The following is a 24808-nucleotide window of genomic DNA, read 5'->3' as shown; positions in this document are numbered from 1 at the left end:
ATAGGCGCCAAGAAGAGTTTCTTATTTTAAGAGGAAAATCCTCTAAATAGTAATATTGATAAGAATATATACTGATTAGAATATAAAAAGCCTCTATAGAAAAACATATATATCTCACTATCGAAAAAGACTATATTCTTAAATTAAGAATATATTCTTAATATTTCAGAAGAATATCATCTAAAATCTTGAAGAAGATTTTTTAAGTATAAAATCTTCTACTTACAAGAATATAATTTTTTTGGTGTATATCCCATTTTTGAAAAATTAAGAAAAATTTGTATTTTGTTTTATTCCAAAAACGGACAGAACTTTCCGGTAGACCTGATATATAACGCTAAACATTCGCGACGGTTTTGACAACAACAACGGTATAATTACTCGACCACGCGTGTGTATTGTTTTAATTCTCCGCGTCAATTTCGATAATCACCACGTTATTGTAAACGCATATAAATTAATGTCGCGGACGCACACAAAGCTATTTCTGTATTCATTTTATGCACAAGAATAATGTAATCGTCTCGGAAAGAAAGAAAGAGAGAGAGAGAAAGCATTTGCGTTCGGATATTGTGTAAAATTCTGCGGCAAATATCACGTGTACGACAACGTGTGTGTATGTGTGTGTGTGTTGCCAAGTTGTCGGGCATCGATATTACTGTATATATATTCGGCAGCGGACCACGTGTGTGACAACAATTCAATTTCTCACAATTTTGTTATAGATTTCCTATAATTTTTCGAAAATGTGCCGCGATTACACGTTTCCGGTTTATTTCCTTAGCGTGCGCCGATAGCGCGCGCGCGCGCGCGTCTATACTCATAACCCAGAGAGCGCGCACGCATCGCGCGTCGAAGAAACAATATGATTTTTCGCACGAAGACAAATATCGATTCAATTTCACGACAAGCGCGAGCGCGCGAGCGAAATTTCGCGAGGGAAGAATTTTTTGGTAAGCGCCATCGGGATTTTTCCGTTTCGCGTGAGAGAGACGAGGGGTCATGCCGCAAGAATACAATCAACGACGTCCATTCCCGCGAATTAGATTTCCGTCCTACGTCAACGACGAAGGGAGAACGGTTTCCTCTCTCTCTCTCTCTTTGTTTCGGCGCGCATGAAAGAACACGACGGGTGAAAAGTAGAAGAGGAAAACGACGAGAGGGAGAGGGGCCGCGCTCGATCGCGCGTTCACCTCCCGATGTGGTGGCAAGACCTCGAGAGCAATTCTCTTGACAATTTGGCCTGGCGGTTCGCCAGCCAAGACCAGTCGATTCAACTAATCTAAGTTGCTTAGCACGACTTCGTACGACTCGCCTCGCCGCACCGCCGCCAACATCGCCCCCTCCGTGGAGCCACCCTCCTCCAAGACTTCGACTTGGCGCTCTCCCCCCCGCGCCAAGTCGAAATCATCTCTCTGCCGCGTAAACGGCTTCTGTCTTCTCGCGCGTCGGATATCGTCCGGGGAATACGCGTAAGATAGGAGGTACGGATTTTTTTTACGCGCGCGCTTCCGCTCAACTAACGCGCGCCGATATTCGGTTTAGTCGCTTCTGTTCTATGGGGAAAACAATTCAACGCGCGAGAACGATTTTCGCGGCTCGCATATATACGATTTCGGGAATGAGAGGCGTAAAAGCACAAAACGCGCAGTCGAACGTAAATGTTTTATATTACACGATGTTCACGGGCACGGAGAATTTAAAGAACCCTCTCCCGATAATTCCCGAGAAGGTGATTTACGATCGGGGAAAAACTTGGGCGCGCTGATTAGCAATTTCTGCGACACGGCGAAGGGATCGAGAGACCTTCGCGCTCAAGCGTAATAGCGTAAAGAGAGCGGGAAGTTTTTTTAAATCGAAGAAAGAGAGAAAAGTATTGTACGCGACAATTACAAATGTGATAATTGTTTTTATATAATTATTTATCGCTTTGCATCTTTTTTTTTTGGAATTTGTTGTTCAGACACAAGAAATTTCGTAGGTGATGTAGCGTTTCGACCACAACAAACCTTCTTCCGCATAATTAGAATAAGTTTGATTCCGAACCTTCTCGCAAACTCGATGCGCCCTCCCTCGAGACGCCGTAACTCGTCCGAGAACGTTGTTTCTTACAACATAATTGGTTACCGCGCGAAATTGGTTTCGTACCTCGTTTCGCCGAGGATTCGGGGAAACTTTACAGGGCCCCCCCATGACGACGGGCATGACCCGATTTTCGATATATACGTTTGTTAATTCCCCAGTCTGAGCCGCGCCGCAGTTTCTCAAAGCCGAAGGGAAAGGACGCAAGGAAGGAACGGGTTGGATGTTTGAGGTGGAAGCTTTAGAAGCGATTACAATGTATATAAGTATGATCCGACGGTGTCTTTATCGCGTTACACACAGATGCACGTTAAGTGTCGCTGAGATATGAAACGAATGTCTCTCTCTCGAACGTTCTCTTCCGAAGAAACATTCGTAATTTTGGAAAACAACGTGTTGTTAAACTCTCTGTTCCAGCGATAAAAAAAGGACTTCCGATATTCACTGCCAGTACTAAAAATCTATACTTCGCGTCACGTGCGCTGTGGATTTTCCAGTACTGTGGCAGTGAATATCGGAACGCAGCCAAAAAGTCTACAATCTTCGATTATGCAAGCGTGGAGAAAATTAAAAACGTGACTAAAGTAAAGTCACGTGACAGGAAAGAGTAGAAAAACAACACGTGACTTAAAATAACGTGACTGTAATTTATATTATATATAACATTAAATAATATATATTATACATATAATTTATTATACATATATATATATTTATAATATTATACTTTATATTCTATTATATTTATTATATATATACTACCGTAAGATCACTGATCTCGGTCGCGTGACCGCGGTGAGGTCATTCTCGGCCGCGCGGCCTTGACGGGTCACTGACCTCGGCCGCGCGGCCTTGGCGGGTCACTGACCTCGGCCGCGCGGCCTTGGCGGGTCACTGACCTCNACTGACCTCGGCCGCGCGGCCTTGGCGGGTCACTGACCTCGGCCGCGCGGCCTTGGCGGGTCATTGACCTCGGCCGCGCGACCTTGGCGGGATCACTGTGTGTGTGTGTGTGTATTATATATATATATATAATATATATATAATATATATAATATTATATACATATAATATATATATTCTCTTTTTTGCCGTTTTTCTTGTCACGTGACTTTAGTCACATGTTTTTCCATTCTCCTCTCTTTCTTTTATTTTTCGAGCTTGATGTTTATGTTATTTACGTTACGTTATTTCTGACATCTCTCTAATGTGTATTATATGATTTGTAAGACGTATATACTAGTTGTCATCGCGCGATGACAGGTTGTGTTCACTGACACTACATGTTACAATAAAACAAAAAACAATAATAACGTGCGCGTAGCACGCGTCTGTGTTGCGCTAGTGGTAACAAACATCAAGTATTATATTCCAATATAATATCTTGTGATTTGCGCGCAGTTTGAGATCTTCGATATTGAAATTGCTTACAGCGATAAACGAGCTAGAGTTGGAGTCGCGTCAACGGGACGGACTCTCGCAATTTGCACAGCCGCGATCCTGGAAATTCTCTGGCCGTTCTCTCACTACTCCGCGTGGATCCGTCCTTTATACGCGTATGCTTCCGAGCTGATAGAGCGGATAGAGCGAGCGGAAGGATGTTCCCAACTATAACTTGATATCTCCTCGTCCCGCGGCGCCGTTATCGCCATGGGATGTATACGTACGTTGAGGGAGGTAAGACTACCCTCCCTCGTGCTAACTGCTTGACAAACTAAGTTAACGTTTCTTACGATGTAATTGGCTCCACGCGGCACGGAGAATCGCGTATTCCGAGAGAGAGAGAGAGAGAGAGAGAGAGAGAGAGAGAGTCAGGGACGGGGCGGGCGGAAAAGGATTACGGGATGTGTGTGTGTGGTGGAATCGTCCTCTCGATTCCCCGGCGGCGTCGATGCCGAGGAATCTTCCTCCAAGCCAACGCGAACGGGGAAAGAGAGACTCGTGGAAACGCGTGCGGTAAATTGTACGTTCATTTGCGTGGGGATCCGTGTGATACACACACAAACGGGAAGAGAGAGAGAGAGAAAGAGAGAGAACGAGAGAATAATTATAGAGGAGGAGAACGGGGGAGAATGTGTTGCGCGCGTTAACGATTGGAAGGCGAGAAATCGCGATCGAGTCGATTACGGTGCAATTTCCTCCGACGACAATTTTAAACTTTCAAATCCCGCGTTGCGAAGTGTTTTTAAATTCCCAGATATCGCAAGATAATTACTCATTCAATGCGACTTCGGGTGGTCCTCTCATTTCCAAAAAATGTTCCATCGCGCGCGAAGAGCGAATTGTTTCTTCTCGAATAACAGCGCCCCAAGGAGGAGAAGTGTTTTCGTTATTAAATAATTGAGTAAACAATTACTCGATCTCAGGCGATTAAAACAAGAATCGAACTAACGCAGCTTGCAAATAATGCAAACCAATATAATACGATTCGCTAAACTGCGCTGCTTTATCGGTTTCCAATTTCCTGCGTTTACCCTTCACAGAAGGAAGGCGCAATCTTCATGGAGCACGCTTTAGAAAATGTTATCGGGGCCGAGCGGGAGCTAAGCAGGGTCTCGCCTAGAGAGAAAAAGAGAGAGAAAGAGAGAGAGAGAGAGAGAGCACACAACCCCAAATATAAGTTCGCACAACTCACTCACAGTCCGAAAGGACTTGGCGCGAAGCTTTGCGATCGTATCTTCTTCCAGTTCATAGGAGCACCGGGCAACAGCGGCGGGGTCGTCCGGCTTCATCGTCGTCGAATCGTCCATCAAAGTTCCGAGCAAGTTTTGCCTTCCGCGTCACAACATTGTCGTCCCTTTTTCCCCATCTCGCTTTTCCCCCCTCCTCCTCCCGCTTTTCTCTCCATCTTTTTTTCGCGACGCGAAAAAGAATCGTTCCGAGACTCCACCAGCGGTGAGTAAACCAGTGCGACTGCACTCTTTCTTCTTCTTTTCGTACTTACTTCTTCACCTTTCCATCTTTGCCAAAGTTCCTCTCTTCACGCCAATTCCCCTCCCATCGACGGTTTTTTTTTTTTTATCCCTCGCGCTCCCTCGCGCGCTCCCGATCCTTTTTTCCCTTCATCTATACGCTTCGCCGATAATAACCGGCGAACCAACGGCGCAAATCTTCAATTTCGTCTGGCAAATGGCCGATCTCGAGATGCGCGGTACGCGTTCGCCAGACGCGACAAAAGAAGAAGAAGAAGAAGAAGAAGAAGGAGAAGAAGAAACGGAAAGGAGAAGAAGGAAAAACTCTTCTATATATACGTTCGTAGCTCCACGGAAATTTTTTGGAGAATAGGAACAATTGTTTGCCAGCTTAGAACTAACGCGTTGCTTTTCTACATATATATATATATATATATTAGGTCTACCGGAAAGTTCTGTCCGTTTTTGGAATAAAACAAAATACAAATTTTTCTTACCGTCAATAAACTTTTTATTAAATAATATAATTGCCATTATTATATATATATTAATGATTTCTTGCCAGCGTGAGGGCAATTTGTACACCGAAAAAATTGTATTCTTCTTTTGAGAATATCCCACTTACTTTAAGTATATTTTATACTAAAATAGGCGTCAACAAGAGTTTCTTATTTTAAAAGGAAAATCCTCTAAATAGTAATATTGATACGAATATATACTGATTAGAATATAAAAAAAAAGCCTCTATAGAAAAACATATATATCTTACTATCGAAAAAGACTATATTCTTAAATTAAGAATATATTCTTAATTTCAGAAGAATATCATCTAAAATCTTNAAGAAGATTTTTTAAGTATAAAATCTTCTACTTACAAGAATATAATTTTTTCGGTGTATATCCCATTTTTGAAAAATTAAGAAAAATTTGTATTTTGTTTTATTCCAAAAACAGACAGAACTTTCCGGTAGACCTAATATATATATATATATATATATATATATATATATATATATATTTTTTTTTTTAATCTTTTTTTAGTTGCTCTCTTTCTTTAGTTGCACACATCGCCGTTTCTCGTTTTTTTTTTCCGAATGCCTACGATATCGCTTCTTCCCTTCTCGTCACTTACTCCCCACATTCTGGCAAATATCCGAACGAAGAAAAGAGAGATTTATAAGCGATGACACGTGAAAGTGGTCCATTTGCATCTTGCGAGCCGCTGAGCGTGGCAGAGCGCGCGGGTATCGATTGCGCGTGAAGTATTTTCTTCGATTTTTAAGATGCCGGCGTGCTTCACATTTCACACATCGGCGCGTTATAGAAAGTTCGCGGTGGACAAATCGAGGCTCTCTCTCTCTCTCTCTCTCTCTGAGCTCGAATATGAGCCTGTGTGTCATATAATATCGGATAACTTCCGAGGACGAGAGAAATTTCGGAAGATTTTCGAGAGAGAACTTTCTGTAAATCCGACAACCTTGAGAAGCGGCATATAAATCTAATAACGCTTTCCGTTACAACACGATGTAAAAAAAAAAAAAAAAAACACGATACGGTCTTACAAAAACGCAAACAATTATATTGTTTTTTTTTGTTCCTCCGGAAAAATTCAACGCGAGCAAAAAGTCGTTACATGAATTATTCTTTGGACGGAAGTTTGTAAAGCGATGAGCTTTATAGGTTTTTTAGACACACTCGTTCTCCTCCGGAGACTTGGAGAATTTCTCTCCTCTCCGTTTCCAATTTCTCGCATCATCTTCCCGACAATATCATCGCAATCGCGTCGCGCCACTATTGCAATCCCTCAGGTTCGTTCAACGAATACAATTTGCGCGATCAATAAGGAAACCGTCAAAGCGGAAGCTTTTCTCCACTCCCCCCGCGCTGCTGCTGCTGCTGCTGCTGCGAAGCGGGCTTTAAAACGACAAGGATGTTCCGCGAGAAGAAACAATGTTGTTGGACGGCCTTATCTCTCGCTTTCCGTCTTTCTCGCCCCCCCCCCCCTCTCTCTATCGCCCTTCTTTCTCCCCGAACTGTTATTCTTTGTCTTCTAAACATACGACGGTGCAAGTAAACGTTGAACCAACATTGTAAATCTCCGATGTTGTTCGGGAGGCGAACTAGAGAGCCGGGAATCCACCTGTATTGTCACGTAAAACTGAAGGAAAAAGATGTTTGAGCGTTTAAAACGTCGGTCGCGCGTATTGGAATATATATCTGGTGGCGCGATGCTTGCAAGAAGAAGAAGAAGAAGCTTTCGCGATTTTCTCGCACGCGCGCGCTTTTATTTATCAGTAAGTACGCGAGATACCGGCAGGCGAGCCTCTGGCACACGGCGGTCTCTTTTGAAATGTCCGCCTTTTATGTTTTTTTTCACAAACGACAACAATCGAGTACGTACAAGTGGATGTGTTGTTTCACAAAGCAAACAAATATTCAAAAATATCATTAAATGTTCTTTAACGCGGGAAAGAGAGAGAGAGAGAGAGAGAACGGAAATTCTCTGACGTGTTTCTATTTGCATTTACGCCGCACTTTATCTTTGCCTCTGTCTCTTCTTCAAGTCTTCATCAAATGCGGCAATGGATGAATGAATTCCGCGGCAAGACGATCCCGCTAATCTCGACGTGCCCGAGCCCGAGCCCGTTTGTTGCTGCTCCTCTCTCCGCGCTAGTGTAGGACGTGTCTTAATTTTCATGTTCATTTGCGATGCGTAATATCGAGGGAGAGAAAGCAGAAATGCAATGGTAATGACTTCGCCGCGCGCGAGTCGCGGTTTGAACTACTACGTTGTGCTTCGAAAGCCATAAAAATTTTTTCCGCGCAAATATTGCGACAGCGAGATCAGCTCTCGCTGAAATGAAATTAGCTTTCCATTTCCAAGTTCTATCTTCAGTTTCTCGCTCGTAGTTTTCCACCACCAAGGCAGATGTAATCTCAAATTTTAATTTAACTTTATTATCGCCTTAATTATTCGCTGCATTAGTTAGTAAGAAAATAATTTATGTGGCGCTTCAAATGTCAAGAATTACTTACACGACAATGATTTTCTATCTGACTTTGGATATTACTCCAGATTGTGTGCCTCTGCTCGCTCTCTCTCTCTCTCTCTCTCTCTCTCTCTCTCTCTCTCTCTCTCTCTCTTTCTCTCTCTCTGAACATTTTGTCGCCGTTGATATTTTCAATTTGCTCTTTAATATTTTTCAACCAAAGCGGACGGGAAGCGGGAGAGGGGAGATATAAACGGAATAACGGACGGGCAAACAAATTAAAAGGAAACATATTTGTTGTTGAAACAAATTTAAACGTTCGCGCGTGATATCACATTTAATTGCTGGAAGAGACTATCGTGTTTAAGGTTAATGGTGTATCGGATATATATTTACCCGCCGCACACGCTATCTCAAAAAGCGAAGTATATACGGAAATGTATATATTTTCATATCGTTCTTGCGTTCAAAGCTGCAAATCTAACGTCTACTCGAAATCGATCAAACGTGCGCGCGGGAGGGAGGAACTAAAAAAAGATCTTTAAATTTTGCGGCGAAAGCATCACCGTGAAAGCACTGCGCGTATTCATATACATATATATATATATATATATATATATATACGTATATATAACAGGTTGTAAACCCCTGTCGGTATAGCCGGGACGAAAAAGAGAAACTAAAATATGAAAAAGCTCAGGATACCTAAATAAAATTGTCCGTCTGTAATCGAGTCCTTGAGAGAGGAAAAGCTGCGTCGCGCGCGGGCGCGAGAGGAAAACCTCTCCCCGCGGCTCCAATATTCCTTCTCGGGTCGTGCATACGTCGCGTTTCCCTCTTTACAAAACTGCCTATGCAGCAAATCTCCGGAAAGACGCATATAAAAAATTTTAATTTCAAATTTCACTCAGATTTATTTTTCCGCGGGAAACGTCGCACGTGGATAGACATTATGTTTTCTACAAACAAGAGAGAGTTTCACACGGAAGAGAAGGTAACCGAATTCGTCGAAGAACGCATAGACAGAAGGATGCGCGTGCGCGCGCGTTGAATTCTATCTTCGCGTCGCGTAAAATCCCCGCGGTGTGTGTGTGTGTGTGTGTGTGTGTATATATATATATACATATACACCATTAATATCCCGTGCGATTTCCCGCCGTCGCTCCGAGAAAGAACGTTTTTCATGGGAAGCCACAAAAGTCATCGTCGCAAATGCGTTCTCAGCGTAAAAAGCTCGAGTGTCACGCCGGTGCCGCTTGTCGCGACGACGTTGCGGAACGAAACGCGACAATGACGAGTTCTCGCGGTGACGAGTCGTCGCCAGCTCGCGTTCGCGAACGAGAAGACGGCACGGGCAGCGGCGAGAAAGAGAGAGAGAGAGAGAGAGAGAGCGAGAAAGAGAGAAAGCGAGAGAATACGGGCGAATTTAATTTCTACGTAACATTACACCTTAGGAGCCTTATAGAAGAGCGCCATTGTGCGCCTTCGGGGGCGGCCGCGCGGAGAGACACTCGATCGCAGGACTCCATTTGCGGTTTAGCATAATGGAAACCCAACGCGCCCCGGGGGCCGTCCGCGTTCTCCCTCTGTCATTCCCCCCCTTGAACGTCTCGTCTCGTTCCGTCTCGCCCCCCATCTGTGGGTCTCGTTCTCGTATTCGCTCGCTGTGTTCGCGACCGCGTAAGAATGGACGAAAATAAGTAAGCCGGAGAAACACGGCACACGGCGAAAGATAAGCCGCCGTTCTATCCCGCGTTCATGCCATTCAACGTCAAACGCGCGCGCTACGCGACCGCTGGCTATTCCAGACGATGGAACGCTTGAAGAGGTGACATTGGATTCTCTCTCTCGCTCGCACACATTGAGTTCCTCTCGCTACTCTCTCTCTCTCACGTGAATTATTCCGCTTCTCTCTTGAGAAAATACTTAACACAAAACATTAAAAATTTTTTAAATAAAAAAAGCACGTAAATTACAATAAAAAAAAAAAGCTTGCAAACGATGCCTCAAATTGTCGCAAATTAATAAGTTTGTTTAATTCACCCAACTGTGTGAATAACTTTTTTTTGCGGTGAAAGAGTACAACGTTTTTTTTTTTTTTTATTAATTAATCTAATTGTTTTCACATTGTCTCGCATTGTTCGCTGCTACTCTCGTCCGTATATTTTAGACCTAGTGTTTCTCATCGTCTCTCTGACAGATATTCATTTTGTATTTGTCCCAGAACACCGAAATAGCTCCGTCCGACAATTATTATCGCATTCTCTCGAGATAAAACTGGTCACATCGCGCGTTTCGATTATACATCGATGTCGTTTTATTTTCATAAAACACCACCGCTAATAATAGCTTCGTCGTCTTCTCTAAATATTTGTCGCAACGCGCACAACGAGCGTGTCAGAAATGTTCTCCGACGAAATGTGTGCGTCCGTCGCATGCAGCTCGATGGGCTGTCATTCGTTCTGATGACAAGGGGGGGAGGGGGACGTTCTTTCGCGAGAGACTCATTTTCGTTGACGAAAACCGTCTCGCGTCTCTTATATCCCTTATCTTTTATTCTTACAGGAGGGCTGTGATGAGGGAAGCCGGCTAAGGGGAGCCGCCCGTGTCGCGCAAGCGCCGGTAGAGGAGTATAGGAAAGATGCCGCTTTCCTCGAGAGTCTTATTAAGCCCGCTGCTGCTTCTAATCATCGCAGGAAGCACCGGCGCCTTCAACTCCCGGCAAGGAGGTAAGAAATCTTCGTCTTGAACGACGTTTTGTGCCGACGGCGAGACAATGACGATGACACCGACGACGACAACGACGACGACGACGACGACGACGACGACGTCGACGACGACGGCAGCGGCAACGACGACGACGACGACGACGACGATGGTCGTTACGAATTCCACCTTTTCGCGGCTACGACGAATTTCCACGAGAATAGTCTCTAGCGCGGTTTTACTCTTTCTCCTCTTCTTGAAACTCGTCGCGTATATATAACGCGTCGTTGTATCCTCAAGTTTTGAGATAGCGCACATTTCCGTCCCCAGCGGAGCTTCCGACTGTCAATTTCACGCTATTTGCACATTCGCCGACAACCGTGAAAATACGTTATCGCGCGCGTTATTCGTTCGTTCGTTTTTATTTCATGCACGTTTCCCCCGAATCAATCCGAGGAAGGCTTTGCGTCTTCGGCGCGCGACGGTGTTGTAATAAATAATAATAATAATAATAATAAAAGAAATAAAAAAAAAAAAAAAATATCGCGTTTTCAAACCGAGATATTCGTAGCGGAAAATGTCTACGTCTATACGTTGGGGCGGGGGGGGGGGAAAGATGTTTCGCGCGCGCGAGTGGATGTAAGAGAAACGAATACGCGCAATAGATATTCGGGCAGGGCGCATATTTTATGCGGAAAGAGGGAAACATGTTGCATTTCCGATCTTTTAGCCACTTGTAACCTCGTATACGCGAGCGAGCGAGTTTATATCGGGTGGAGAGAGAACCCGTGCGCCTGAGGTTACTAGGTCCTGGTATTGACATAAAGGATATGCTGCGGCGTGTGTATGCGCATCACTCGGGGGACAACGATATAAGTACAATATTTCCACACACACACACACACCTCTCTTCGAACTATATATATATATTCCCTTACCCTCCCGTTTTTGATATATCATCCATTTTTCTCTCATCCTTCTTTTTCGTTCCTCATCGCGCTCTCTCTCTCTCTCTCTCTGTTTTCTCTCGCCGTCGTTTTCTCTTGTCTCCGTGTCTCTTCTCTCTGGTTGCATTTGTAGAGAGAACGCCTCTTAGTGACCATTTCCTAGATTAAGGTCACCTGGAAAGCAAATAGTTGTTAGAGTAACGTGGAAAGAGAGGAGATGGGAGATAGGAGAGATAGAAGGAGAGAGAAAGAGATAAACTCGGAGCGCGCGGTCGCACGGACGACGAACTTCCGGTATATATATATATATATATATATGTATGTACGTTCCTGGAAAACTATTATGCGCGCGAAGGTCCATTGCATTCGAGAGAAACTCGGCGCGCCCAGAATGTACGAACGTGCGAACGCTGGACAAATTGTCCCGCGATCCTCGCGACTTGCCAATGACGGTAAATCCTTCGTCGGCGCACTCTCGCGAAGAGAAGAACGCGCGCCCGTTCGATCGCTACCGCCGGATCAGTGGTTTTCCAACCTTTTCCCCGAGAAAACGCAACCATCTCGGTTGATAAATGCTCAACTCGGACCGCGCGCGGGTGCTTTAACCTTATTAAAGATCGGGCGCGTTGATGAGAAACGCTGCGTTAAAATCGCTAACGAAACGAAAATTCGACAAGTTTAAACATTTATTAAACAGACGAGAGGTGAAATTAACGTGTCAAAAATCGGATGAAAAGAACTACTCGTTTTCAGAATATGTTTTTATAAAACTTTTTAACCACAGTCATAGATTTTATATCGCACAAGTCATATTTTTTATGCGAAACGTATGTATTTTTTTTTCTTTTTCATTTGTCCGGCAATAAATTTAAGTAAACTCGATCGCACATCGCCATTTCCGTATTTTCCAGCAAACACACATGAAAACGTTTCGGTTTTACACGAAAATCCCTTCGCAAGCATTGTAGTGTCTCTGATATTTCAAATAGTGTTTCGACAATTTATCTACACATGAATTTGTTTGTTACAGTGTTTTACTATTGATATACATTTTTTTTTTAAGTACTTTTTTTTATCATATCATTGAATTAGAAAACAAAAAAAAATAGTTTGTTCGAAAGAGAGCACGGAAATGATTCAATGATTGCTAAATACGCGGCTTGTTGAATTCTGTAATAAAAAAAAAAAAATAGTTTTCTTTCCTCGCTAAGAGACGAGTCGCGTTAATTTCGAGGAACGTAAAGAAAATTGGCGATTTTTTTAAATCCTGACAGATCGCGCGCAACGGTCAGGCAAACAGATTCTAGAAGCGCTATGAGTCTTCGAAACTAATAATACCGTCAAACTTTGCCGAGTTTGTCTGAGTTTCTCGCTTGTGCTCCATCTCAACGTGCTCGGTAATAATCAACGAACCGGCTATGCGCGCATACCTTCGTTCCACGTTTGCAAATGTTCTGTTTCTTGAAGAGAAAGAGATCCAACTCGAATCTCCGACCCGGTTTCGCATTTAGGTCAGAGCTTTAGCGCGGCAGAGGAAGAGAGAGAGAGAGAGAGAGAAGCAAGCGAAAGATAAAAATCCACCCTTGTTGAATGACTCTCGACGTAGTAGACGTTGATTAGCTGGAAATTTATGCGCCCTCGAGTCGACGCTGACATCCGGCGGTGAATATACGCGGCCGGCCGCTTAGGGGGAGAGAAAATGTGGTCGAAGAAGAATTTGGTCGCCCTAATCGTCGCGCAAACAAGATTATCTGATCGAATTTTAACGGAGGCCTCGCGTGATCCCCGACCGAGCTACGCGAACGCGACGGACCGAGGCGGTTCCGTAGCTCGCGCCCGACGAAAGTGGCCGTAAATACATGTACAACGTGGACGTGGTGTGTTCGGGCGTGTTTCCGTTCAACTTAGCGAGGCGACGTGACAACGACGACGACGACGACGGCGGCGGCGGCGGCGGCGACGACGACGACGACGACGACGACGTAGACAATCTCGAGCGACGAATTTACAGCTTATAAACACGTTGTCCTAGTTATCTAGCTCGTGCTTTTCGCGGTGCCTCCTATCCTTTTATTACGCTCCCTCTCTCAGTTGCCATTTGTCGCCTTTTTCTCCGTCGTCGCTTGACGCCCGAGCGCTGCCTTATCTTAATATTAGAATTTAAACGAACGCGCGCGATCGCGCGCCTCTTCCGGCATGTTTACTCTTTCGAGCGTCATAAAGGCTGCTCCTCGTCGAAAGAGCTTTCGCAGGCTCTCTCTCTATGTGTGTGTGTGTATGTGTGTGTGTGTGTGCAGCTATCAACGAAATTAAATGGACATTTGACATCGTTGGAAAAGTGCAATTACGACGAAAAGTTGCGAATATATTATTTCTCTTGCAATTTAATTTATTCTCTCTCCCTCTCTCTCTCTCTCTCTCTCTCTCTCTCTCTCTCTTTCTCTTCCCGATAGAAGAGACATTACGGTTTGACAAAAGTTCAAAAATGTGATTAATAAATGATCATTTATCCAACTGTTCTTTTTTCATATAAAATCCAACTTTTACGCGTGTGTGTGTGTGTGTGTTTTTACGTATATAATACTTCTATCTCTTTTGTCTCTGATGAAACAGGCACATTTTTGAAATTACACGTTTCATATTTAACGGGACTTTTTTTTTTTTTTTACGTCTTCGTTAAAATAGTAGAAATACTTCACGAACTGTGACGTTTCAATTTTCCGTATTTTTTGTGCTTGCATAATTCACAATGGAAAAAAATATAAAATGCATGAAAAAAAAAAAAAAAAAAAATTCTCCATGTCGAGACCGTAATCCGAAGACTAGCTACTATGTACGCGTATATGTATATTACATGTGTATACACATATTACATATATTTTTGTTGACTCCGAGTTTAAAGATACGAGGCGAAACGAAGTGAATTGCGTTGCGCGGTGTTGATAATTATCGCGCTCGCGCAAATCGCCGCGTTATCGTCGGTGGTACGACATTGGTCTCGGCCGCGGTAGTGGCGGCGGCGGTGGCGGCGGCGGCGGCGGCGGCGGCGGCGGCGGCGGCGGAACACAATTTCCGTAGTAAAACGGTTTGCGCCGCGGGCGACGCGTGGGCCTCCGCGCGTATGGAAGTACAAGTATACAATTAAGCGAATGCCACGGCTTAACATCACCCGAAAGGTTCCGTTTGTTCGTCGCAACAGGCCCCTCGACTCGCTTTGATCTCCGGAAACCAGAAGGCGGGACGTAGCGGCACTACGACGCAGAAGCGAACGCCGCATATCCCGTTAACGAGATCGCGCTCGCTAGAGCGACTCTTGCACTTCTGGTGCAACAAAGGGAAAGAAGGGTGGAAACGAGAGAGGAGAGGGAAGAACGAGCATTGCGCGCGCCCCGAGTCGGACGAAAACGTGTCGCACGTTTCGCGTCACATTTCGAACTTCACCGTCCACTTTCTTTTTCTTGCTCGCCATTTCTTTTCTTTCTTCTTCTTCTTCTTCATCTTCGTCTTCGTCTTGCGACTATTTCTTCCAGTCTCTCTATTTCTGCCAGTTTGTCACGTTTCTGACTTTCCCTCTCTCTTGCTATTCGCCAAAGTGCTTGTCAGATAAAATTCGTCGGCGGGCGAAGTCCCAGAGCGCGAGGAGAATTCACGTAGACCGCGGAGACGATAAGAAATGGATGCTGCGAAATTTCAGAATAGGAAAGACAAGAGAAATATATTTTCTCCCACTCCTGCTTTTTCTCCCCAATGTCGCTGCTCTCTTCTTGCCTCCTTCAGCTGATACATTTTTTATCCTTGTGAACTGCTGTTTGGTACTTCGTGACGCCAATGCGATCTTCCTGCAAGATAAACGCCTCTGTCTTCTTGACAAGGCGTTTTCTCTTGTATCTTCTTTATTTATCTTCGATAAGGAAACTTACCTCATCAAAAATTGCGAGCGATATAACATTACGATATCTTGCGATCACTTCAACAGAACGAAAAAACTGACGTTTCGAAACTGTCGAAAAGTGTTGGGAAAAAAAACAAAGTAGAAATATTTTAACGCGATTTCTTCCTAGAACAGGTTGTCGCGCGAAACATGATCTTTAGTTTCTTCCAGAGAAAAAACTGTGTGTATTTATTTATTTATAACAAGTGCAAATACACATAAAGAAATTTATCTTGTACGATCCAATCTTATACGATCATATAAGATCAGTTATTTTAAATTATATATAAGATTATATATAATCTTACATATGGTCGTATATATAAGATCAGATTTGAAATTTGCTGCGAAATCTCTTGATCATTTATATATAATCTTATGATCATGTGCGTTTCTACTTTTTTCGGATATTTATTATTTACGTCTATTGCGTTCCAATTTTGATATCTGTAAATTAATTATGTCATTCTGTATTTTAGTATCAGTCTTATTTATATAAATGATAAATATTTATATATGATAAAATATACAATATAAACATTACTTTAACCACTAAATATGTAATTATATAAATAATATAAACACATTTATACATGATAAAATATAACAAAAACTTACTTTAATAAGTTATATAATTATATAAATAATACAAATAAAAATAATTTGTATTAAAAATTTGTTTTGTAATTTACAAATTTTTTTAAATCTAAGATTCGCCAGAGATTTGGAATATCTTAAAAACAATAGAGAATCTTTGTATCTTTGGAAATGTCTTTTGCAAAGATTTTCCAAGATATATATATGTATACATATATATATATATATATATTTAAGTACATTCTCTGCACAACATTCTGCAAACGGCTCCTACAACCGAATTTATTTCATTCATTAGTTTAATGACTACTGAGCCCGAAGAATCTTCTTCTTGTTATTATTAATTTTCCAAGAGTTTTGTGTTACGAGTGCGCGTATGTGTGTTCGGATAATTAATATATCGAGCTATAGGTTTTCTTGCGCAAAAACTCTGAAAGATATCTGGAACGTTGTAAATCATTCCTTGTGCAAGATAATCGTTCATTTAAATGCGGCTGAGAGTTTTCACTCAATAACACATAATTCAAACTTTGCCGCGCAACCTGACTCAACTTCAAGTGTCAGCTTAAACGTATTAACGCTCAGAGATACGCGTATTACACGAGAATTACGAATTATCGCGTACGTACACACGCGCGACGCGGGTGATAAAATTGATAAAAAAGCGGCGCTCACAGAAGAGAAAGAGAGAAAGAGAGACTGTTGTAACAACTCTCGCTCTCACATACGCATACATACACAAATATATCTCTCGGATAAAAATTCAACATGAAGACAGACTCCGTCATCATTCACTTCCCATCCGCGAGCGTGTCGCGCTCGTAACAGCTGCCTGATCTCTCGCCCGGCTGCCGAAAAATTCTTCTCTGTGTTTCTTTTCGCTCCCCCTTCGCCGAAGGCTCGAGGAAACCGTGGGCAGGCGTGAGATAAAGAATGAGAACGATACAGAAGGAACGAGAGCGCGAACCAGAAACATTTAATTCTGTTTGCGGCGAACGTGGAATGACGTCCCGCGCCAGAATAGAAGATCCGAGACAAATGGTCTCGCATACTTAGCGAGAGCACTTGACTGTGACAAACTATCGTGTACAAGAGGGAGGCACGCTTTGTGAGAGAAACAGGCTTGCGAGGTGGGCCACGCTCATTTTCGGCTACGCGCGTTTCCCGCGCGGGAATTCGAACGCGCGCGTTCACATTGGTTTTCTAATTTTTTTTTTATTTTTTTATTTTTTTTTTGTTCTCCTCCTCTCGAGGGCGCAATTTCTATTTCATCCGTTTCGCAATTACATCACGCGGTGAGACCACCGCCAAAATTATTACGTTTTTCACGCGGCAATATAAATGTCATATCAACGCCGGTTTTTCAACGAGATTGCGTATACGCACACGCGGGTAAATATCGCGTTCGTTTGTTTCACACGCGCGGCACAAAATTCCTAGATTATTGCTTCGATATTACGAGACTCGGCTGCTGTCTTTATTATTATTGCGCGTGTTTATTCCTTTTGTTTTTTTTTTCTTACTATATATATGTATATATATACACGCTGACTCTAATAATTCTTCCCTTTGCGCGGCCTCGCGAGCGCGAGAGGCTTTGTTTCGAGAATCGCAAACTCTCGCGGGCTTCATTCAAATCGCGCTCTCGAAAAATTCACACGGAAAGCAAGGAAACAATCCTCGCCGACCGATTTTAAAAAGCGGCAGAATGTTTTTCTTGTCCGCGCGCGGAAGCAAAACGCGGAGAGATTGATGAAAAAAAATAAAACTCCCGGAGTAAAATTCCTGGTTAATCGACTCGACGATTCTCCAAACTTCTTTTTTTTTTTTTTTTTTTTTCCTTCTTCTTCTCGTAATTGGATTATTCGTTTTACGAACAGAAAATTAAAATTATGGAACACAGAATGAGAGTACCTTATGCTCTTGCATTATTAAACGAAAGTTTCGAGATTAGTAAGGTAAAGAGAGAGATGGGAAAATTAAACTTTTCTATAAAGAATTGAGGATATATATTGAGGAAATTATGGAAAACTAGAAAACTTGATAAAGAAAAGGCATAAAGTGAATTTGTTACGAAAGAAGGATTTAGAATTAGCTGTAACATCTCAACTCGGAATCTTCATCTGCGGTCATTTCTCTCTCTCTCTCTCTCTCTCTTTCTTAGAGCGTGTCTCTAACTTCTTTCCACGATTGTGTTTTTTTTTTTTTCGTTTTTTTTTCTTCTGTCAAATGCAATCTAATAAATTATGATCAGTAATACAAACAAAATCTCAGAAAATTTCGGATTATTTTTGTAACCTGACAGAGAGAGATATATATATGTATAGACATACCAGAAGAACGATCGTTTATTACATTTTTTTCCACGACAGAAAGAATTTGACAGTTGAAAGTTGATTTGCCAAAATGAACAAACGTAATAGCAAATATGTAAATATTTAATTATTGTTTGAAAAACCGCATAAGATTTTAAAACACTCATATGATGCGACGCAATACATTGAGTAAAACAAGACATCGCGCAGTTAATAAAAATAAAGAACGCGGAAAGAAATGTTTACGTAAAAAACTCTGAAAAAGTTAATTAACACGTTCGCATATTGTAATTGGATAGTTTTTTGGGCATTGCAAGCGGAAAATTCGATAAGTAACGATAAATAAACAAGGAAATCGCGCACACAAACGCCAGAGTTCTCTCCACATCAGGGCGTATCGTTAATTGCGCGAGAATACGAGCGATGCGAATACGCAAGCGAGGCGAAGTGAGGCGCGGATCGACAGTCTCGAACTAAAAAAATCTTCGATAATTACCCTTCATTAATAATAGCAGCGGACTCGTCTCGCAGCGGCCTCGCTAATTATTATTGTATTTATCGCACGGCTCGAACGAGTTTTTAATTTGCCCATCCATGCGCGCGCGCGCGCGCGCTTTCGCGTCCCGGATCGCGGCTCGCGCTTTTTATTTTCGCGCTCCTTGTCCTTCTCTCCCTCTTTCCTCCTCTTCGCCCCTCGTCCCCGCCGCCGCCGCAGTCCCGCGATGCTATTTTTTGTTTTTCTTTTTTTCTTTTTTTTTATTTTTTTCGAACGCGAGCCCATTTAGCGAGGGAATTTGTCGGACGGTGAAATATCTCTTTTGTCCGGCGATGCGACAGGCGGTTCTCGATTATTTTGCCATCGGGTCGCACGCGCCGTGATGCGGCGCGGCGCGGCGCGGCGCGTCGCGTCGCGTCCCGTCGCCTCGGTATTTTGCGCCCGCAGGGCGTCCGTCGCTCGGCGCGAGGAAAATCGCCGCTCGAATCGCGGAAATTTCCGCCGCTGCCGCTCACTGATACGTTTTCTGGCCGTTTTTTGGCCCATGAAATCGGACGAGAATTATGGGGGTGTAAGTCCCCAGGCGTTTTCACCGACGATGGAAACTTCGGTCGGTTACAGCGGACAGTTTCCCATCCGTATTTTTTCCGTCCGGTTCTTCTTGCGCGCGAGAGAAAAGGGCTAATTATTCAAACAGCAAGCGTCACACCGACATGAAGACCGCCCATGTGAAAAGCTATTTAATTAGTCAACATCAAGATAAAATCTCTTTCTTGCGAGAAAAAATCATTTCAATTAGGAAATTATTTCGCTCAACTGTTCTAACAATTATTAAAGTTATTAAAGTAAAAGAATAAAAATTAAAACATATTACGCGTATGTGTGCGTATGGAAATGTCAAAGATAAATATCAAAATGATCGAAGCGCGCTCGATGGCAATAATTCGCGAAGCGGCGGCGTTTCTCCAATTGTTTTGAGCCGTTTGATATCACCAGTGTGTTCGCGCACAGAGTCACCGCCTGCGGAAACGCGCGCGGCTTCTTTATAACGCGATGAATTCGCATCGATCCTTCCCGCGTGCGTGCGTGCATTCTGCAATCGCGCATCGCGCGCGCGCGCTTCGCAACGCACAGGATCAATTCAAATTCGCATTATTGCCGGAGAACCTAGGCGCGCGATACACCGGTCGATCCGACACCTAATACCGGTAATTCCGGTTTATTAGGTTGAACCGCATTAGGTTTCCGGTTTATTAGGTCGATCCGAGGCCCGTGTCCAGCGGCAGGCATTACTCCGAGCGATCGTTCATCGATACGATCGGGAGCCTGTCTCCATGTTTAATCGAATAATTCCGGCCGGGCTTTGTTGCCCGGTCGGTGTCATCTCGTCCGGGAAATGACGCGCGAAACTGTATTTAAGATCTCTCGCCTCTGTACGCGCGAACACACTGCTATTTTCGCTCTATGAAACGTCTCAAGAATCACTCGATTTTTCAAAACGCAAATCGTATTATCAAATTAAAAGACATTGGATGCAATAATTTCGATCGAGATTTGATTTACGTTTTCAGAGATCACGTTAAAATACTAGTTAGTAGTCATATTATTTGGTCGTGTGAAGATTACAAGAGCTATCATCGCGATTGGAAAATAAAAAATATCTGAGGGTATATTTTATTTTTATCAAAGAAAAAGAGAGATAAGATAAGATACGGCTTTTGTGTTTGGCGATCCAGTTCCAAGCGCTCTGGGAAAATGCCCTCGAGCGCAGCGTAAAACCAAAAAAAAAAAAAAACACCGATTAAAATATCAGACATAAACAAATTTATTGCGCGTTCTGAGATAGCATCCCCTTAAGGTTGTATTCGGGGTAAGATCTCAGTCAAAAGTTTAGAAGAAACATAGCGTAAACCGAAGCTGTTTTAATATTTAGATAATAATTGTTTGCCGGAAAAGTATTATTTGTATTAAAATAAGTTAAAAAAAAACTATTTATCATACTTATAATGACTACAAAAAAGTTTTTACGTATATTTTGTGCCATTTTAATGTTCAATTTTGTGATACTTTTGAGTAGGATTATACTCTACTTGTGCAACATAAGATAAATGAAAAACTGGAGAAATGTATTAATCATCAAAAGTTGATTAAAACGTAACAATTGATGTATACAATTACAAATATAAATTGTTTTATGTATATTAAATATATATTTTTATTAATTTTAGCAAAATATAAATTTATATTTTATGTGATATTCTCGAAATGACTATTTTTTCGCGAGTGGAATTTGTCTTTAAGATATTTATTAACAACTGCAAAAAATTTCAAAATTACGGAGCATATCTACATCTACAGTTATTTTTTAATTTATATCAGAATATCGTGAAATCCCATAAGAACTCAAGTTAAATTAAAATTGTACTTTTTTTTAACAAGACTCGCAAAGGAGCTGAAATTTTGCACAATGGTTTTTTTTTATATTATCTACTGACTGGCACAATTTGAATAATCTGGCATATCTTTATCTTACCCTGAATACAACCTTAAGCGCAAGAACATGAGTATTTAATTAAACAAGTACATGAGTAATTTAAGTAATGAACAACCAATAGCGTTGTAATAAAATATCAAAAACAGAGAGAGAGAGAGAAAGAAATTAAAAGAAAGCTATACACGCGCACACATATATACATACATATAAGTGGTTTAAATAATTTTGTGGGCTCACACGTAGACCCTCACTGAGATGGTTTGATACACTCGGTGTGGCGCTGCGCACGTGCCGTATGAGATTACTCCAAGTTTCTCCAGACACAAGACTCACGGGCGAAACTGTTGAATAAATGGCGCCATATATCGTAATTTACATGTATATACACATATCGCGTTAGAATGCACGTTTGCGAAGTATGTTCACGCGACATCTCTGAAAGTATAAGAATCCGGAAATAAAAAAAAAGAAAAGAAACAAACAAACGAAGGTAATAAGACGCAATTTCACAATAAAGCGCATTTATAGTATTGTTCTGTTTCTATTTTCGTTGAACAAGATTGTCTGACTGATTCGATTGAAACTTGCGTTACTGTGTGTGGCGAGGGACTGAATAAACCCAATCTCATTAATATGCCTGAGAGTGACATATTACCCAGAATGCGGGCCGCGGATGACATAATTGACGTTATATAATATCAGTATTCGCGGGGGAAAGCTCATTTCGCTAAGTGAAACAACCGAAACGTAACAAAGTTCTCGATTTGTTTCTCTCGTGCTCATTGGCGATAAATTACTCTCTCTTCGCATAAGAGCAAACGCGAGTATCGTTATCGTTCGTATATAAGTTAATTTCATTAATCGAATTTTCTGTTCTAATATATTTTATTTTAGAAATCCAAAAATGGTTTTTAATAATAATAATTTGTTTGAAAATCTCGGACTCAATCGACACACACGGACCTGACAAAATTTTTAATTTCCCGTATTTTTGGTTCCCCGGCCGAGATATTGTTATTTTTGCATTTTATCGAATTCGCGTTTGTTTATACAAACAAAAATTTCATTATCTGTATTGACGGAATGCGGTTGCGCATTTAACATTATTTATCTATTCCATTAAAAATCTCTCTCTCTTATTGAGATGTTGACGCTATCTACGGCTGTGTGAAATGTTCAATAACTTTGTGTTCTATCGGAAATGTCCCAGATATAGCGCGGACACAATAATGAAAGTATACCTTTTTATTTCGCGATTATCGTTCCATTACAACGTTATCGGTCTATTAGCCGGAATAAAGCATTAAAATGATTATCTGGATCTATCGATCGGCGGCTGGTTAGTCTCGGTTGTTCCTCCCCGCAAGTAGCTTTTGCCGCTACGGCAAGGGGGTCGTCGTCGGCGGCAGGGGAGAACGTAATTTCTTGGCCAATAAACGACAACGGCGGGGATGTCGATGAAGAGAAGGAAGAAGAAGAAAAAAAAAAAAAGAAAAAAGACAACGAGACGGAAAACCAAGCGAGGGGACAAGAAGGGAGCGAACTAAGCGCGACGAAACGAGGGGACCCCTTTTTCTTTTTTTTTTTTTTTTTTTTTTAACCCCTGCCTTCCTTCTTGTAAGCTTCAAGATTCTTCCGGCGAAAGATCGACTGTCGTTCATCATCCGAGCCGCGGTAAGAAACCTCGAGTGAGAGGCAATATAAAGGCGAGCGTACACCGTGACACCTCAAAAGTGCCACTTATGCGCGTGTCAGAGTTATTAGATACCAAGATGTGTGTAGATACCAAAGCATACTCCTCCGAGAGATGTTCTCGCGCATTTTAAAAAATACTTTATCGCCGATTTGCGCGCTCACGATTATACAGGAACGTTCGTAAACTGTCATCTCGCTTTATTTTATTCGCTTCTACATGTTTGACAAGATGTTTCGTTGTACAAGTGTAATCACACACACACACACATTGAATCTACCGAACAACTATACGACGTATCCGATACGAGGGAGTCGAGCCAATTGTTTTTTGTTTTCTTTGTTTCTTTTTTTTTTTTTTTTGGTCTCTTCTTTGGTTTTTTTCGACGCAAGAAACATTCGAACAAGCCTGTGGACCGACGCGATTAAATCTGTTTTCTCAGCCGGGAGCAACGCGCGCGCTGCTGCCTGCCTCTATATGCCACCGCTAAATTTACGAATCGCGCCGACGACGACGACGACGACGTGCCCCCGTGTATCTTCTCTTCTTATTGTTGGTCTTAAAGTCCGGGTTTAAACCTAACGGTTGTCTCCGCGCGATGTGTTGTCCCCCCTCGCGTTTTCCCGGACACCCCGGTAATTTTGGCACCCGGTAACAATAACGACCGCGACTCGTAGTATACCGACGACCCGTTTTAGATTCCCAGACGTGTGCGCGTCTGCGTGCTCTCTTTCTGCGTGCCGTCGTCTCTTCGCGCTCGCGTCTCTTTCCCGCCTTGCCCACCCTGTGTTTTTCGAGCACGATGCTCTCGTCTTATCTATCGAACACGTGCTTTACATCGTGCGCGGATTAACTTGACATTTATACGAACACCCGAGCGAGGATAGGGCGCGTTTTTATATATCCGTCCACGCACATATATAGGAACACATACGATAGTTTAGATAAAATAAAAATAAAAAAAAAAAAAAAGAAAAAGCATAAAATTTCTTTGTGTGAGAGTTTACACAATGTAATTAGTTACTGATATATACGTCAAATATACACACATATAGAAATAAATAAATCTAACCACAGAAACGTTTTTGCCATCGATGTTAAACAAAATTATTTATCGAATCTTCCACAGTATATTTTTTTTTTTTTATATTAAATATTTGTAATTATTGTAAAACTCACATGCTTTTGACGAAAAAAATATGATATATGTGAACGACGATATAAAAATAAAATCACTTATCGTTGAAAATAAAACGCACTAAAAATGTTTTTATTTAATTTTTTTCGCGATATTCGATTTCTACTTTTTTATTAAAAAAAAAAAAAAATAAAAAAATTTACACAGATGTTTAAACTTAATCGCGCTGATTTTTATTACATGGCGCGTTGATATGCACATGTGTGTTTGCAGGTCATATTTGCGGCCCGCGCGTATATATATATATATACATATATATATATATATATATATATATATATATATTTTACGGCTACATTCCCGGCTGCCAGCAACAATACGCGATGTCGCATCGTCGAGAGTCAAGTCTCGTTTTAGAAATCCGTGAGACGCGCGCGCGCGGCGCTTCCTTCTCTTTTTGCGTCTATTCCGCGGGTCGTATTTAAGCCGCCTCTCGTTAGTTGTGCT

The 24808-nt window shown here is 42.1% G+C and overlaps 1 protein-coding gene across 1 annotated transcript in view; it reads left to right on the top strand.

Moving 5' to 3' along the window:
* The window catches only part of LOC109856623, a 285949-nt gene that overhangs the window by 139156 nt on the left and 121985 nt on the right, over positions 1-24808 (top strand). Inside the window, exon 3 of the mRNA XM_020432093.1 lies at positions 10550-10713. Coding sequence (XP_020287682.1) covers positions 10626-10713 — 88 coding nt within the window. The 5' untranslated portion in view covers positions 10550-10625. The remainder of the gene's footprint in view (positions 1-10549; positions 10714-24808) is intronic.

The sequence above is a fragment of the Pseudomyrmex gracilis genome, unplaced genomic scaffold (assembly GCF_002006095.1).
Source record: "Pseudomyrmex gracilis isolate BER0280 unplaced genomic scaffold, ASM200609v1 scaffold_126, whole genome shotgun sequence".
In the NCBI taxonomy this organism is placed as follows: Eukaryota; Metazoa; Arthropoda; class Insecta; order Hymenoptera; family Formicidae; genus Pseudomyrmex; species Pseudomyrmex gracilis.
This window is presented reverse-complemented; position numbering and strand designations above follow the sequence as displayed.